This window comes from Artemia sp. Qi Xiang Cuo, chromosome 7, assembly GCF_049724085.1.
Source record: "Artemia sp. Qi Xiang Cuo chromosome 7, ASM4972408v1, whole genome shotgun sequence".
Taxonomy (NCBI): domain Eukaryota; kingdom Metazoa; phylum Arthropoda; class Branchiopoda; order Anostraca; family Artemiidae; genus Artemia; species Artemia sp. Qi Xiang Cuo.
Window position 1 is genome coordinate 80,201,656 of NC_142800.1, and position 19,139 is coordinate 80,220,794.

The 19,139-nt window shown below is 31.0% G+C and overlaps 1 protein-coding gene across 1 annotated transcript in view; it reads left to right on the forward strand.

Annotated features, from left to right (window-relative positions):
- The window catches only part of LOC148950743 (protein CFDP2-like), a 44,744-nt gene extending 26,490 nt beyond the window's left edge, over window positions 1–18,254 (forward strand). The window contains exon 2 of the mRNA XM_089091933.1: window positions 17,665–18,254. Coding sequence (XP_088948059.1) covers window positions 17,665–18,254 — 590 coding nt within the window. The remainder of the gene's footprint in view (window positions 1–17,664) is intronic.
- Window positions 18,255–19,139: the final 885 nt, after the last annotated feature.

Genomic DNA, 19,139 nt, shown 5'->3' on the forward strand with positions numbered 1-19,139 from the left:
ACTCTAGTTTTTTTGTAATAAAATTATGGAAAATACAATTCGTTGGCTCATAGATGAGACTTAAGTCCAGCTTTGGATTGAAAAATAAATTATTTCTGTAAAATCTGAGCGAATAAGGGTTTTTGACGTAAACTCTAGATTTTTGTAAGAAAATTATGGAAAATACAATTCTCTGATTCAAATGTGAATCTCAAGTCCATTTATGGATCGAAAAATAAAACTATTTCCGTAAAATCTGAGTTAATAAGGGGTTTTTGACCGTAAACTCTAGTTTTTTGTAAGAAAATTATGGAGAATACAATTCTCTGATTCCAATGTGAAACATAAGTCCATTTTTGGATCGAAAAATAAAACTATTTCCGTAAAATCTGAGCTAATAATGGATTTTGACTGTAAACTCTAGTTTTTTGTAAAAAAATTAGGAAAAATACAAGTCCGTGGTTAAAACTCGAGATTTAGGTCTATTTTTGGATCGAAGAATAAATCTATTTACGTAAAAACTGAGCTACTAAAGGGTTTAGACCGTAAACATTAGTTTTTTGTAAGAAAATTATAGACAATACAATTCTCTGGTTCAAATGTGAAATTTAAGTCTATTTTTGGATCGAAAACTAAACTATTTCTGTAAAATCTGAGCTAATAAGGGTTTTTGACCGTAAACTCTAGTTTTTTGTAAGAAAATTATGGAAAATACAATTCTCTGGTTCAAATGTGAAACTTAGGTCCATTTTTCGATTGAAAAATAAAAAAAGGAAACTTATGTCCAGTTTTGGATTGAAAAATAAACTATTTCTGTAAAATCTGAGCTAATAAGGGTTTTTGACCGTAAACTCTAGTTTTTTTTATAAGAAAATTATGGAAAATACAATTTTTGGATCGACAAATAAAACTATTTCCGTACAATCTGAGCTAATAAGGGTTTTTGACCGTAAACTCTAGTTTTTTGTAAGAAAATTATGGAAAATACAATTCTCTGGATCAAATGTGAAACTTAAGTCGATTTTTGGATCGAAAAATAAAACTATTTCTGTAAAATCTGAGCTAATAAGGGTTTTTGACCGTAAACTCTAGTTTTTTGTAAGAAAATTATGAAAATACAACTCTCTGGTTCAAATGTGAAACTTAATTCCATTTTTGGATCGAAAAATAAACTGTTTCTGTGAAATCTGAGTTAATAAGGGTTTTTCCATAAACTCTAGTTTTTTTGTAAGAAAATTATGGAAAATACAATTCGTTGGCTCATAAGTGAAACTTAAGTCCAGTTTTGGATCGGAAAATAAACTATTTCTATAAAATCTGAGCTAATAAGGGTTTTTGACCGTAAACTCTAGTTTTTTTTTTTAAAAAAATTATGGAAAATACGATTCGCTGGTTCAAATGTGAAACTTAAGTCCATTTCTGGATCGAAAAATAAAACTATTTTAGTAAAATCTGAGCTAATAAGGGTTTTTGACCATAAACTATAGTTTTTTGTAAGAAAATTAAGGAAAATACAATTCGTTGGCTCATAGGTGAAATTTTAGTCGAGTTTTGGATCGAAAAATAAACTCTTTCTGTAAAATCTGAGCTAATAAGGGTTTTTTGACCGTAAACTCTAGTTTTATGTAAGAAAATTATGGAAAATACAATTCTCTGCTTCAAATGTGAAACTTAAGTCCATTTTTGGATCGAAAAATAAAACTATTTCCGTAAAATCTGAGCTAATAAGGGTTTTTGACTTTAAACTCTAGTTTTTTGTAAGAAAATTATGGAAAATACAATTCTCTGGTTCAAATGTGAAACTTAGGTCCAATTTTGGATCGAAAAAAAAACTATTTCCGTAAAATCTGAGCTAATAAGGGTTTTTGACTGTAAACTCTAGTTTTTTGTATGAAAATTATGGAAAATACAATTCTCTGGTTCAAATGTGAAACTTAAGTCCATTTTTGGATCGAAAACTAAACTATTTCTGTAAAATCTGTGCTAATAAGGGTTTTTGACCGTAAACTCTAGTTTTTTGTAATAAAATTATGGAAAATACAATTCCCTGGTTCAAATGTGAAACTTAGGTCCATTTTTAGATTGAAAAATAAAACTATTTCCGTAAAATATGAGCTAATAAGGGTTTTTGACCATAAACTCTAGTTTTTTGAAAGAAAATTATGGAAAATACAATTATCTGGTTCAAATGTGAAACTTAAGTCGATTTTTGGATCGACAAATAAAACTATTTCCGTACAATCTGAGCTAATAAGGGTTTTTGACCGTAAACTCTAGTTTTTTGTAAGAAAATTATGGAAAATACAATTCTCTGGTTCAAATGTGAAACTTAAGTCCATTTTTGGATCGAAAAATAAACTGTTTCTGTAAAATCTGAGCTAATAAGGGTTTTTGACCGTAAACTATAGTTTTCTGTAAAAAAATTATGGAAAATACAATTCGTTGGCTCATAGGCGAAACTTAAATCCAGTTATGGATCGAAAAATAAACTCTTTATGTAAAATCTGACCTAATAAGGGTTTTTGACCATAAACTCTTGTTTTTTTTGTAAGAAAATTATGTAAAATACAATTATATGGTTCAAATGTGAAACTTAAGTCCATTTTTGGATCGAAAAATAAAACTATTTCCGTAAAATCTGAGCTAATAAGGCTTTTTGACCGTAAACTCTATTTTTTTGTAAGAAAATTATGGAAAATACAATTCGTTGGCTCATAGATGAAACGTAAGTCCAGTTTTTGATCGAAAAATAAACCATTTCTGTAGAATCTGAGCTAATAAGGGTTCCTGACTTATTGAAAATACAGGTCTCTGGTTCAAATGTGAAACTTAAGTCCATTTTTGGATCGAAAAATAGAACTATTTCCTTAAAATCTGAGCTGATAAGGGTTTTTGACTTTAAACTCTAGTTTTTTGTAAGAAAATTATGGAAAATACAATTCTCTGGTTCAAACGTGAAACTTAAGTCCAATTTTGGATCGAAAAAAAAACTATTTCCGTAAAATCTGAGCTAATAAGGGTTTTTGACTGTAAAATCTAGTTTTTTGTATGAAAATTATGGAAAATACAATTCTCTGGTTCAAATGTGAAACTTAAGTCCATTTTTGGATCGAAAACTAAACTATTTCTGTAAAATCTGTGCTAATAAGGGTTTTTGACCGTAAACTCTAGTTTTTTGTAATAAAATTATGGAAAATACAATTCCCTGGTTCAAATGTGAAACTTAGGTCCATTTTTCGATTGAAAAATAAAACTATTTCCGTAAAATATGAGCTAATAAGGGTTTTTGACCGTAAACTCTAGTTTTTTGTAAGACAATTATGGAAAATACAATTCTTTGGCTCATAGGAGAAACTTAAGTCCAGTTTTGGATCGAAAAATAAACTATTTCAGTAAAATCTGAGCTAATAAGGATTTTTTACCGTGAACTATATTTTTTTGTAAGAAAATTATTGAAAATAAAATTCTATGGTTCAAATGTGAAACTTAAGTCCATTTTTGGATCGAAAAATAAAAAAATTTCAGTAAAATCTGAGATAATAAGGGTTTTTGACCGTAAACTCTAGTTTTTTGAAAGAAACTTATGGAAAATACATTTCCCTGGTTCAAATATGAATCTTAAGTCCATTTTTGGATCGAAAAATAAAACTATTTCCGTAAAATCTGAGCTAACAAGGGTTTTTGACCGTAAACTCTAGTTTTTTGTAAGAAAATTATGGAAAATACAATTCTCTGTTTCAAATGTGAAAATTAAGGCCATTTTTGGATCGAAAAATAAGCTATTTCTGTAAAATCTGAGCTAATAAGGGTTTTGACCATAAACTCTAGTTTTCTGTAAGAAAATTATGGAAAATACAATTCGTTAGCTCATAAGTGAAACTTATGTCCAGTTTTGGATTGAAAAATAAACTATTTCTGTAAAATCTGAGCTAATAAGGGTTTTTGACCGTAAACTCTAGTTTTTTTTATAAGAAAATTATGGAAAATACAATTCTCTGGTTCAAATGTGAAACTTAAGTCCATTTTTGGATCGAAAAATAGAACTATTTTCGTAAAATCTGAGCTAATAAGGTTTTTTGACCGTAAACTCTAGTTTTTTTGTAAGAAAATTATGGAAAATACAATTCGTTGGCTCATAGGTGAAACTTAAGTCCAGTTTTGGATCGAAAATAAACTATTTCTGTAAAATCTGAGCTAATAAGGGTTTTTGACTGTAAACTCTAGTTTTTTGTAAGACAATTATAGAAATACAATTCTCTGATTCAAATGTGAAACTTAAGTCCATTTTTGGATCGAAGAATAAAACTATTTCCGTAAAATCTGAGCTAATAAGGGGTTTTTGACCGTAAACTCTAGTTTTTTGTAAGAAAATTATGGAGAATACAATTCTCTGATTCCAATGTGAAACATAAGTCCATTTTTGGATCGAAAAATAGAACTATTTCCGTAAAATCAGAGCTAATAAGGCTTTTTGACCGTAAAATCTAGTTTTTTGTAAGAAAATTATGGAAAATACAATTCTCTGGTTCAAATGTGAAACTTAAGTCCATTTTCTGATCGAAAAATATAACTATTTACTTAAAATCTGAGCTAATAAGGGTTTTTTACTTTAAACTCTATTTTTTTGTAAGAAAATTATGGAAAATACAATTCACTGGTTCAAATGTGAAAATTAAGTCCATTTTTGGATCGAAAAATAAACTATTTCTGTAAAATCTGAGCTAATAAGGGTTTTTGACCGTAAACTCTAGTTTTTTGTAAGAAAATTATGGACAATACAATTCTCTGGTTCAAATGTGAAACTTAGGTCCATTTTTCGATTGAAAAATAAAAAAAGGAAACTTATGTCCAGTTTTGGATTGAAAAATAAACTATTTCTGTAAAATCTGAGCTAATAAGGGTTTTTGACCGTAAACTCTAGTTTTTTTTATAAGAAAATTATGGAAAATACAATTTTTGGATCGACAAATAAAACTATTTCCGTACACTCTGAGCTAATAAGGGTTTTTGACCGTAAACTCTAGTTTTTTGTAAGAAAATTATGGAAAATACAATTCTCTGGTTCAAATGTGAAACTGAAGTCCATTTTTGGATCGAAAAATAAACTATTTCTGTAAAATCTGAGCTAATAAGGGTTTTTGACCATAAACTCTAGTTTTCTGTAAGAAAATTATGGAAAATACAATTCGTTACCTCATAAGTGAAACTTATGTCCAGTTTTGGATTGAAAAATAAACTATTTCTGTAAAATCTGAGCTAATAAGGGTTTTTGACCGTAAACTCTAGTTTTTTTTGTAAGAAAATTATGGAAAATACAATTCTCTGGTTCAAATGTGAAACTGAAGTCCATTTTTGGATCGAAAAATAAAACTATTTCCGTAAAATCTGAGCTAATAAGGGTTTTTGACCGTAAACTCTAGTTTATTGTAAGAAAATTATGGAAAATACAATTCTTTGGCTCATAGGTGAATTTTAAGTCGAGTTTTGAATCCAAAAATAAACTATTTCTGTAAAATCTGAGCTAATAAGGGTTTTTGACTGTAAACTCTAGTTTTTTGTATAAAATTATCGAAAATACAATTCTCTGGTTCAAATGTGAAACTTAAGTCCATTTTTGGATCGAAAATTAGAACTATTTCCGTAAAATCTGAGCTGATAAGGGTTTTTGACCGTAAACTCTAGTTTTTTGTAAGAAAACTATGAAAAATACAATTCTCTGGTTCAAATATAAAACTTAAGTCCAGTTTTGGATCGAAAAAAAAACTATTCCCGTAAAATCTGAGCTAATAAGGGTTTTTGACCGTAAAATCTAGTTTTTGGTATGAAAACTATGGAAAATACAATTCTCTGGTTCAAATTTGAAACTTAAGTCCATTGTTGGATCGAAAAAATAAACTATTTCTGTAAAATCTGAGCTAATAAGGGTTTTTGACCGTAAACTCTAGTTCTTTGTAAGAAAATTATGGAAAATACAATTCTCTGGTTCAAATTTGAAACTTAGGTCCATTTTTCGATTGAAAAAAAAAAATATTTCCGTAAAATATGAGTTAATAAGGATTTATGACCGTAAACTCTAGTTTTTGTAATAAATTGACTGAAAATACAATTCGTTAGATGATAGGTGAAACTTAAGTCCAGTTTTGGATCGAAGAATAAACTATTTCTATAAAATCTGAGCTAATAAGGGTTTTTGACCGTAAACTCTAGTTTTTTGTTAGAAAATTATGGAAAATACAATTCTCTGTTTCAAGTTTGAAACTTAAATCTATTCTTGGATCGAAAAATAATATTTTTTCCGTAAGATCTGAGTTAATAAAGGTTCTTGACCGTAAACTCTAGGTTTTTTTTGTAAGAAAATTATAGAAAATACAATTCTCTGGTTCAAATGTGAAACTTAAGTCCATTTTTGGATCGACAAATAAAACTCTTTCCGTACAATCTGAGCTAATAAGGGTTTTTGACTGTAAACTCTAGTTTTTTGTAAGAAAATTATGGAAAATACAATTCTCTGGTTCAAATGTGAAACTGAAGTCCATTTTTGGATCGAAAAATAAACTATTTCTGTAAAATCTGAGCTAATAAGGGTTTTTGACCATAAACTCTAGTTTTCTGTAAGAAAATTATGGAAAATACAATTCGTTGGCTCATAATTGAAACATAAGTCCAATTATAAATCGAAGAATAAACTGTTTATATAAAACCTGAGTGAATAGGTAGTTTTGGCTATAAACTCTAGTTTTTTTGTAATACCATTATGGCAAAGTCAGTCCCCTGGATAAAACGTGAAAGTGAGTTCCATTTTGGACCGAAAAGTAAAACTAGACACGTTAATTCAAAGCTCTAAAGAGGTTTTGGCCTTAAACTATAGTTTTTTGTAAAAAAATTAGGGGAAATACAATTCGATGGCTCATAGGTGAAACTTAAGTCCAGTTTAGGATCGAAAAATAAACTATTTCTGTAAAATCTGAGCTAATAAGGGTTTTTGACTGTAAATTCTAGTTTTTTGTAAGAAAATTATGGAAAATACAATTCTCTGGTTCAAATTTGAAACTTAAGTCCATTTTTGGATCAAAAAATAAAACCATTTCCGTAAAATCTGAGCTAATAAGGGTTTTTGACCGTAAACTTCAGTTTTTTGAAAGAAAATTATGGAAAATACAATTTTCTGGTTCAAATGTGAAACTTAAGTCCATTTTTGGATCGACAAATAAAACTATTTCCGTACACTCTGAGCTAATAAGGGTTTTTGACCGTAAACTCTAGTTTTTTGTAAGAAAATTATGGAAAATACAATTCTCTGGTTCAAATGTGAAACTGAAGTCCATTTTTGGATCGAAAAATAAACTATTTCTGTAAAATCTGAGCTAATAAGGGTTTTTGACCATAAACTCTAGTTTTTTGTAAGATAATTACGGAAAATACAATTCGTTTGCTCATAAGTGAAACTTATGTCCAAACTATATAATAAAACTATATCCGTAAAATCTGAGCTAATAAGCGTTTTTGACCGTAAACTCTAGTTTTTGTAAGAAAATTATGGAAAATACAATTCTCTGGTTCAAATGTGAAACTGAAGTCCATTTTTGGATCGAAAAATAAAACTATTTTCGTAAAATCTGAGCTAATAAGGGTTTTTGACCGTAAACTCTAGTTTTTTGTAAGAAAATTATGGAAAATACAATTCGTTGGCTCATAGGTGAAATTTAAGTCCAGTTTTGGATCGAAAAATAAACTATTTCTGTAGAATCTGAGCTAATAAGGGTTCTTGACTGTAAACTCTAGTTTTTTGTAAGAAAATTATGGAGAATACAATTCTCTGATTCAAATGTGAAACTTAAGTCCATTTTTGGATCAATCAATAGAACTATTTCCGTAAAATCTGAGCTGATAAGGGTTTTTGACCTTAAACTCTAGTTTTTTGTAAGAAAATTATGGAAAATACAATTCTCTGGTTCAAATGTGAAACTTAAGTCCATTTTCGGATCTAAAAATAAAACTATTTCCGTAAAATCTGAGCTAATAAGGGTTTTTGACCGTAAACTCTAGTTTTTGGTAAGAAAATTATGGAAAATACAATTCTCTGGTTCAAATGTGAGACTTAAGTCCATTTTTTGATCGAAAACTAAACTATTTTTGTAAAATCTGAGCTAATAAGGGTTTTTGACCGTAAACTCTAGTTCTTTGTAAGAAAATTATGGAAAATACAATTCCCTGGTTCAAATGTGAAACTTACGTCCATTTTTGGATCGAAAAATAAAACTATTCCCGTAAAATCTGAGCTATTAAGGGTTTTTGACCGGAAACTCTAGTTTTTTGTAAGACAATTATGGAAAATACAATTCGTTAGCTCATAGGTGAAACTTTAGTCCAGTTTTGGATCTAAAAATAAAATATTTCTGTAAAATCTGAGCTAATAAGGAATTTTGACTGTGAACTCTATTTTTTTGTAAGAAAATTATGGAAAATACAATTATCTGGTTCAAATGTGAAACTTAAGTCCATTTTTGGATCGAAAAATAAAACTATTTCCGTAAAATCTGAGCTAATAAGGGTTTTTGACTGTAAACTCTAGTTTTTTGTAAGAAAATTATGGAAAATACAATTCTCTGGTTCAAATGTGAAACTGAAGTCCATTTTTGGATCGAAAAATAAACTATTCCTGTAAAATCTGAGCTAATAAGGGTTTTTGACAATAAACTCTAGTTTTCTGTAAGAAAATTATGGAAAATACAATTCGTTAGCTCATAAGTGAAACTTATGTCCAGTTTTGTATCGAAAAATAAACTATTTCTGTAAAATCTGAGCTAATAAGGGTTTTTGACCGTAAACTCTAGTTTTTTTTGTAAGAAAATTATGGAAAATACAATTCTCTGGTTCAAATGTGAAACTGAAGTCCATTTTTGGATCGAAAAATAAAACTATTTCCGTAAAATCTGAGCTAATAAGGGTTTTTGACCGCAAACTCTAGTTTTTTGTAAGAAAATTATGGAAAATACAATTCGTTGTCTCAAAGGTGAAATTTAAGTCCAGTTTTGAATCCAAAAATAAACTATTTCTGTAAAATCTGAGCTAATAAGGGTTTTTGACTGTAAACTCTAGTTTTTTGTAAGAAAATTATGGAAAAATACAATTCTCTGGTTCAAATGTGAAACTTAAGTCCATTTTTGTATCGAACAATAGAACTATTTCCGTAAAATCTGAGCTAATAAGGGTTTTTGACTGTAAACTATAGTTTTTTGTAAGAAAATTATGGAAAATACACTTCTCTGGTTCAAATGTGGAACTCAAGTCCATTTATGGATCGAAAAATAAAACTATTTCCGTAAAATCTGATCTAATAAGAGTTTTTAACCGTAAACTCTAGTTTTTGGTAAGAAAATGATTTAAAATACAATTCTCTGGTTCAAATGCGAAACTTAAGTCTAGGTATGGATCAAAAAATAAACTATTTCTGTAAAATCTGAGCTAATAAGGGTTTTTGACCGTAAACTCTAGTTCTTTGTAAGAAAATTATGGAAAACACAATTCTCTGGTTCAAATGTGAAACTTAGGTCCATTTTTCGATTGAAAAATAAAACTATTTCCGTAAAATATGAGCTAATAAGGGTTGTTGACTGTAAACTCTAGTTTTTTGTAAGAAAATTATAGAAAATACAATTCGTTGGCTCATAAGTGAAACTTAAGTCCAGTTTTGGATCGGAAAATAAACTATTTCTATAAAATCTGAGCTAATAAGGAATTTTGACCGTAAACTCTATTTTTTTGTAAGAAAATTATGGAAAATACAATTCTCTGGTTCAAATGTGAAACTTAAGTCCATTTTTGGATCGAAAAATAAAACTATTTCCGTAAAATCTGAGCTAATAAGGGTTTTTGACTGTAAACTCTAGTTTTTTGTAAGAAAATTATGGAAAATACAATTCTCTGGTTCAAATGTGAAACTGAAGTCCATTTTTGGATCGAAAAATAAACTATTCCTGTAAAATCTGAGCTAATAAGGGTTTTTGACCATAAACTCTAGTTTTCTGTAAGAAAATTATGGAAAATACAATTCGTTATTTCATAAGTGAAACTTATGTCCAGTTTTGGATCGAAAAATAAACTATTTCTGTAAAATCTGAGCTAATAAGGGTTTATGACCGTAAACTCTAGTTTTTTGTAAGAAAATTATGGAAAATACAATTCTCTGGTTCAATTGTGAAACTGAAGTCCATTTCTGGATCGAAAAATAAAACTATTTCCGTAAAATCTGAGCTAATAAGGGTTTTTGACCGTAAACTCTAGTTTTTTGTAAGAAAATTACGGAAAATACAATTCGTTGGCTCATAGGTGAAATTTAAGTCCAGTTTTATAAATACAATTCTCTGGTTCAAATGTGAAACTTAAGTCCATTTTCGGATCGAAAAATAAAACTATTTCCGTAAAATCTGAGCTAATAAGGGTTTTTGACCTTAAAATCTAGTTTTTTGTAAGAAAATTATGGAAAATACAATTCACTGGTTCAAATGTGAAACTGAAGTCCATTTTTGGATCGAAAAATAAACTATTCCTGTAAAATCTGAGCTAATAAGGGTTTTTGACCATAAACTCTAGTTTTCTGTAAGAAAATTATGGAAAATACAATTCGTTATTTCATAAGTGAAACTTATGTCCAGTTTTGGATCGAAAAATAAACTATTTCTGTAAAATCTGAGCTAATAAGGGTTTTTGACCGTAAACTCTAGTTTTTTTTGTAAGAAAATTATGGAAAATAAAATTCTCTGGTTCAAATGTGAAACTTAAGTCCTTTTTAGTATCGAAAAATAAAACTATTTCCGTAAAATCTGAGCTAATAAGGGTTTTTGACCGTAAACTCTAGTTTTTTGTAAGAAAATTACGGAAAATACAATTCGTTGGCTCATAGGTGAAATTTAAGTCCAGTTTTGTAAATACAATTCTCTGGTTCAAATGTGAAACTTAAGTCCATTTTTGGATCGAAAAATAAAACTATTTCCGTAAAATCTGAGCTAATAAGGGTTTTTGACCGTAAAATCTAGTTTTTTGTAAGAAAATTATGTAAAATACAATTCTCTGGTTCAAATGTGAAACTTAAGTCCATTTTTGGATCGAAAAATAAACTATTTCTGTAAAATCTGAGCTAATAAGGGGTTTTGACCGTAAACTCTAGTTTTTGTACGAAAATTATGCAAAATACAATTCTCTGGTTCAAATGTGAAACTTAAGTCCAGTTTTGGATCGAAAAACAAACTATTTCTTTAAAATTTTAGCTTTCTTAATTAACATCCGTTGTTGGATATGTCATTATGTCATTATGAAAAAATTGTAAGTAAGTAAGTAAGTAACACACTCTTTCTCGAATTCACCTCTTGGATTCACAATACAAAAACTTTATTCATGAAATTATGAAAAAAAATTGAACGAATTCTTTATTAACATTCATTATCGATTGAAGTCGCTTCCTAGACACACTGTACAGCAATTTCACAAAATCTAATATAAGAGTGATTAAATTCTATATCAACATGCATTTCTCGGATACATAGGGAAAAGTTGACAAAATCTAAGTGTTAGAGTGAATAAATTTTATCTATCAACATCTTTTGTCAGATACATCGGATAAAATTGACAGAATCTAAGTGTCAGAGTGAATAATTTTTTTTTTATCAACATCCTTTTGGCAGATACATCAAATAAAATTGACAAAATCTAAATTTCAGAATCAATAAATGTTTTAACAACGTCCTTTATCGGATATGTCGGATAAAATTGACAAAATCTAAGTATCAGAGTGAATAAATTCTATATAAGCATCCTTTTCTCGGATACATAGGATAAAATATCGGATAAAATTGACAAAATCTAAGCATCAGATTGATTAATGTTTATATCAACATCTCCGTCTCAGGTACATGGGATAAAATTGAAAAACTTTGAGCATCAGACTGATCAAATTCTATATAAGCAACCATTTCTCGAGTAAAACGGGTAAAATTAGAAAGATCTAAGTATTAGAATGAATAATTTATTTTTTATCAACATCTTTTATCAGTTACAACAATTACAATTAACAAAATCTAAATATCAGAGTGAATAAATGCTATTTCAGCACCCTTTGTCTGATATGTTGAATAAAATTGACAAAATGTAAATATCAGAATAAATAAATGTTTTCACAGCATCCTTTGTCGGATATGTTGGATAAAATTGACAGAATATAAGTATCATAATTATTAAATTCTATATCAACATCCCTTTCTCAGATACATGGGATAAAATGGACAAAATCTAAGTATCAGAGTGAAGAAATTCATTATCAACATCCTTGACAATACAGCAATTTCACAAAATCTAAGTATAGGAGTGATTAAATTCTATATCAACATCCATTTCTCGGATACATAGGAAAAAGTTGACAAAATCTAAGTGAGAGTGAATAGATTTTGTTTTATAAACATCTTTTGTCAGATACATCGGATAAAATTGACAGAATCTAAGTGTCAGAGTGAATAATTTTTTTTATCAACATCCTTTGTCAGATACATCAAATAAAATTGACAAAATCTAAATTTCAGAATGAATAAATGCTTTAACAACATCATTTATCAGATATGTCGGATAAAATTGACAAAATCTAAGTATCAGATTGATTAAATTCTATATAAACAACCCTTTCTCGAATACATGGGATAAAATTGAAAAAATATAAGCGTCAGACTGAAAAGATTTTTTTATACTAACATCTATTGTCAGATACATCGAATATAATTGACAAAATCTAAGTATCAGAGTGAATAAATGCTTTATCAGCATCCTTTGTCGAATATAACGGATAAAAGTGACAAAATCTAAATACCAGAGTGAATAAATGCATTATCAACATCATTTATCGGATATGTCGGATAAAATAGACAAAATCTAAGTATCAGAGTGACTAAATTCTATATCAACATCCTTTTCTCGGATACATAGGATAAAATTGACAGAATCTAAGTGTCAGAGTGAATGAATTTTTTTTATCAACATCTTTTGTCAGATACATCAACTAAAATTGACAAAATCTAAATTTCAGAATGGATAAATTCATTATCAACATCCTTTGTTGGATATGTCGGATAAAATTAACAAAATCTAAGTATCAGCGTGAATAATTTTTTTTATGAACATCCTTTGCCAGATACATCGAATAAAACTGATAAAATATAAGTGTCAGCGTGAATAATTTTTTTTATCAACATCCTTTGACAGATACATCAAATAAAATTGACGAAATCTAAGTATCAGAGTGAATAATTTTCTTTATCAACATCCTTTGCCAGATACATCGAATAAAAATTGATAAAATATAAGTGCCAGAGTGAACAAACTTTTTTTTTTTATCAACATCCCTTGTCAGATACATCGACTAAAAATTGACAAAATCTAAATATCAGAATGAATAAATGCTTTAACAAAATCCTTTATCGGATATGCTGGATAAAATTGACAAAATCTAAGTATCAGTGTGATTAAATTCTGCATAAACATCCTTTTCTCGGATACATAGATTAAAATTGACAAAATCTAAGTGATAGAGTGAATAATTTATTTTTTATCAACATCTTTTATCAGTTACAACAATTATAATTAACAAAATCTAAATATCAGAGTGAATAAATGCTTGTTCAGCATCCTTTGTCGAATATGTTGAATAAAATTGAAAAAATCTAAATTTATTATCAACATCCTTTAGTTAGATATGTCTGATAAAACTTACAGAATCTAAGTATCAGAGTGATTAAATTCCATATCAACATCCCTTTCTCGGATACATGGGGTAAAATTGACAAAATCTAAGTATCAGAGTGAATAAATGCTTTATCAACATCCTTGAAATGCATTATCAACATCATTTTTCGGCTATACCAGATAAAATTGACAAAAATCTAAGTCTCAGATTGATTAAATTCTATATCAGCATCCATTTCTCGAATACTTGGGATAAAGTTGACAAAATCTAAGTATCAGAGTAATTAAATTCTATATCAACATCCATTTCTCATATAGATGGGATAAAATTGACAAAATGTAAGTATAAGAGTGAATAAATGCTTTATCAATATCCCTTAAATGCTTTATCAAGATCACATGTCACATACATCGGATTAAATTGACAAAATCTAAGTACCAGAAATAATAAATTCGTTTTCAAAGTTATTATCGGATACATCAGATAACAGTCATAAAATCCAAGTTCTGTTCATTTTGACTTCATACGTCGTTACGTTGAATTTAGGTTAGACCGGTTATAGATGTCAGCAGTGCCACTAGGAAAGCACCTCGGAAATATCAAAACCATAGGCTAGGTTAGGTTAGCTTACGTGCGCGCACGTAAGCTTATTTTTTGATCCAAAAATGGACTTAAGTTTCACATGTTTTTTCCATAATTTTCTTACAAAAAACTAGAATTTACGGTCAAAAGCCCTTATTAGCTCAGATTTTACAGAAATAGTTTATTTTTCGATCCAAAAATTGACTTAAGTTTCACATTTGAACCAGAGAATTTTATTTTCCATAATTTTCTTACAAAAAACTAGAGTTTACAGTCAAAACCCTTATTACCTCAGATTTTACGGAAATAGTTAGTCCAATAAAAAAAGTGCTACTACAAACATTATTTTTCTAATAGTAAAGATCATGACTAGCATGTCTATACCATTCTCATTTTGAGTTTGGAAAATATTAAATGTGATTTTTTTTGTTTTAAGTATGTTTCATCTCATTCGAAGACATTTAAAAAAAAGTTTAAAAAAATATATAATGTTAAAAAAACAATAAAAAAAGTTAAAAAAAAACTTCAAAAAAAATAAAAAAAAATAGGGGGAGGGGCCAAAAAGTTGGGGAGAGGGGGTGCCCTTCGAGTTTGGGGATAGGGGAATTCTGGGGGGTTGATGTCTCTGCTGGTTAGGGTCGTTGGTGCTTATCATCCTTGATGGTTCGTACTCACATACACCTTACTACTTGATTTGCAGGGATTTCTAAGGTTTGTTCTGAATTTCATTATTAAAATTATTTTCTTTGTATCTACATCTCTCTTAGTATCAACTTTTTAGTATACTATAACGTTAGACTCTATTTTAAACTGACAACACTGTTCAAACGCCACTTGTGTATTATACAGAACACATCAAAGAAGTAAATTTATTCATTATTAAAATTCTTTTCTTGCCATCTACATCTCTCTTAGTATCAACTTTTTAGTATACTATACCGTTAAACACTATTTTAAATTGACAACACTGTTCAAACGCCACTTGTGTATTATACAGAACACATCGAAGAAGTAAAGCTAGGTCAAGTCATAAGACCATTTTATCATCGTTAACCATTTCCATAGATTGATATTGCTCCAAATTTATAATAAATAAGCCATGAGTTACCTTAACTGCTAATCACTTTAACCCTTTTTCTCCACCTTCATACAATCCAATCACTAATTAGAATCATTCACGCTCTTATTATTCAAACATTAATTAATATCGTTCATAGAGTCCAATTCGCAAATGCTAAACCCTTTTTTACGAAGTTGCTAATGACATGTTTTTTTTTATCACTTTGTTTGGAAAGGTACCCAGGAAAGGTTTGCTCGCTTTTTGAAATGTGCACGTGAAACTGAAGTACCTCAGGCGTAGGTTTCAAACAAATGTTTTTTTTATCACTTTGTTTGGAAAGGTACCAAGGAAAAGTTCGCTCGCTTTTTACAATTTGCACGTGAAACTGTACTACCTCAGGCGTAGGTTTCAAACTTTATACACTATCATAATGAATGAAGTTTCTAGACGTGTTTTCTTTTATCACTTTGTTTAGAAAGCTACCAAGGGAACATAAAGCAAGCAAACAGTATATAGTTTCAAAACATGTTTAATTACTTGTAGAGGTACCATAGAATAACATAGGAAGGAACATAAACCCTCAGAATAGCATAGGAAGGAACATAAACTCCTAGAATAGCATAGAAAGGAACATAAACCCTTAGAATAGCATAGGAAGGAACATAAACCCTTAGAATAGCATAGAAAGGAACATAACCCTTAGAATAGCATAGGAAGGAAAATAAACCAAGCAAATCCATAAGTACATGCTCTGGATAGGTACCAAGGAACATAAGACAAGCAAATAGCACAGGAAGGAACATAACCTCCTAGAATAGCATAGGAAGGAACATAAGCTCCTAGAATAGCATAGCAAGGAACATAAACCGCTGGAATAGCATAGAAAGGAATATAAACACCTAGAATAGCATAGGAAGGAACATAAACTCCTAGAATAGCATAGGAAGGACCATAAACTCCTAGAAGTATAACATAAGTGTGAGTGGGTACACACTCTCTTTGAAAAGGTGTAGAGGTCCCATAGAAACGTCTTCCTATGGCCTCTATAGAACGTGGTTCCTATGGCCTCTATATAACGTGGTTCCTAAGGCCTCTATAGAATAACATGGTAATTCCTAGGGCCTCTATAGAAGTATAAGGTACTACTCTACTATAGTCTTCTATAGCTTGATATTAACTTGTTCTGTCTCTATGTTTTCAAGGAAATTCTTTAATTAGATTCTTTTACTGGGTAAATTTTTCGGATTGCAATTCTTATTAGCCTTTGATCCATTTCTTTCTGTCAGTTAACTCAGAAATCCATAAACTGTTTATTTCCTCACCTTTTTCGATTGCCGTTAGCGGTGCTGTTTGACTGAAAGCAAGTGTTTTCACCTCCGTATCTGGGTCTTTCTTGGTTTTACCTGTGTTACTAGGTAAATTGTCATGTTTTCTGGCCAGTGTTTCATTGCAGGTGAGCTAAATTGTTTTTTTATGTCTCTTTTAAGATTTTTTTGCTTTTAAGACACATAGAAAATGAATTTTGTGATTCGATGTTCCGAGAATGATGAATAATTTATCTGCCATCATTCATTGTCCCACCCCCAGAGGGGAGGAGGGGTGAAAGTCGTAACATTTTTTGTGCAAAATGGCTTCCTGTCCTTTTTTTTAAACCGGTTTGAGAAGCATATATCCCCTTATCTCAATTGGGCCAGAAACTACGCTTCTCAATTCCTTCAACTAGTTTCAAGTCAGTGGCTAAGTTATTAAACCTCCCATCTCCCTCGACTTGAGACTTGGTTATACTCTATTTTACTCCCAAATGCTTTCATATCTTTCTTTGGTGACCACTTTGATTGATGGAATGTGTTATGTAGTTTTGTAATTAAATGAACTGAGCTGATCTTCCCAAGGAACTTGTACAGGTGACCGTAAGGCAAATGGAAATTTCCATGGCTGTAGTGGAGCTCCAGGCAATGAAGTTCGACCCTGCGTCCCTAGACAGCATAGAAAATCCGTCAGCGCACCTCAAAGTGATGAAGGGGCGTAAACATCACTAAGCTTCACGCCAAGCAAGGTGATGGCTAAGGCGCTCCGGGTCACCGCAAGACTGGGGACCTTGTGGTGAATTTTACCCCAAAGAAATGTCCAACAAAGATGATGAATGTGATACAGAGTAAAAGTTCGGCTACTTCATCCTTGGTTTTATGCGATGCGACGATACTTGCGTCCTCGTCAAAAAGTGGGATAGCTACCATTGTATCAAGAAGACAAGGCCTAAACATTGGCTGCCGGGACCGATGCTCGATAAAGTGATCCCTGACACAAGCCTTTATAGCTGAAGAATTTCATATTTATAACTTTGACATCTCTGAGACGAGGCTGAATAGACGTGACATCTCTAACCTAGAAGCACCGTCTGGGAAGAAGGTCATATTTTACAACTCAGGACCAACTGATGGCTCTGGTTTAGAAGGAGTAGGCCTCATATTGTCCCCACAAGCGGCCACTGGGCTCCTTGAATATGAGGCAGCAGCATCTAGCAGGATTGTATGGGCAAGATTTAAAGGCCAAAATAACAACATGACCATCCTTAGCGCATACGGCCCAGCCACAGGTGCGCCTGAACACCTAAAAGATCAGTTTTGCTGGAAAATTCAGATAGTCATTGACAGGATCCCCCGAAAAGATATACTCGTGATTGGAGGTGATTTTAATACAAGGGTTGGTGGCAGGCTGAATAACCCCGAACAGGCGATTGGCAATCATGGCCTCGGTGAAAGGTGCTCTAATGGAAACAGACTGCTCCTGTTCGCAGTGCAGAACAATCTTGCTGTTGCTAATACTTGGTTTCGACACAAGCCCTGCCACACATATACCTGGGAATCCCGCGATGGAAGAACGAAAGCTCACAGCATAAACAGGTAATTGATAACCTGTTTATATCTCAAGGTGGAAGACCTTGATGTTAGACTCAAGGGTGCACAGAGGTGCTGACACAGGATCAAAAAATAGATCCGACCACTTCTTGCTAAAGACCAGGCTAAGGTACAGATTCAGTACAAAGAAGGCGCCCATGCAATGTCACAAAATAGATGTATCTAAATTGAAAATAGATAAACTCCGAGAATCCTTTGTCCTTGAGCTTTCCAACCGCTTCGCCACCCTACAAGACGACGCTAAAAGTTTTGACGAGAATACAGACTCATCAGGATGCCCGCTTCTAAGATAGAGAGAAAATGGAGCAACTACAAAGGCCACGTGAAGGAAACCGAAAGAAAGATCCTCGGAGTTGTAAAACGAAAAGCCAAAAAATAGATCTCTGAAAGAACGGTAAAATCCTCTACAATGAACAAGAAGACGACGAGTAAAAAGTCAACTGTATATAAACCACTCCATCAGGAATATCGTAAATCTTCTAGAGCTGACAAGAAGGCCTAGTGGTCAATTATGACCGATGAGGTGCAAAAAGCAGCCTCGCCAAATGATACAAGGAAACTTTACCAGATTCTTGGAGAATGTAACGGGAAGAAAAATCAATCTACCATCCCCCTGCTTAAATCGAAAGACGGGCATCTGCTCACAAGTAGGGAAAAACGTATCGAAAGATGGCGGGCCCACTTCCAAGAATTGCCAAGACCAGGAATTACTAGCAGTGAAAACCAATATCCCATAGCCTCACCCAACCCGTCAGAAGGCCATTCTTATGAAAATGTGTCTACGGACGCACCTACTAGAGAGGAACTAGGCCAGTAAGTTAAACTCCTAAAAAAACACAAAAATCCTGGAATAGATGGCATCCCTGCGGAGCTG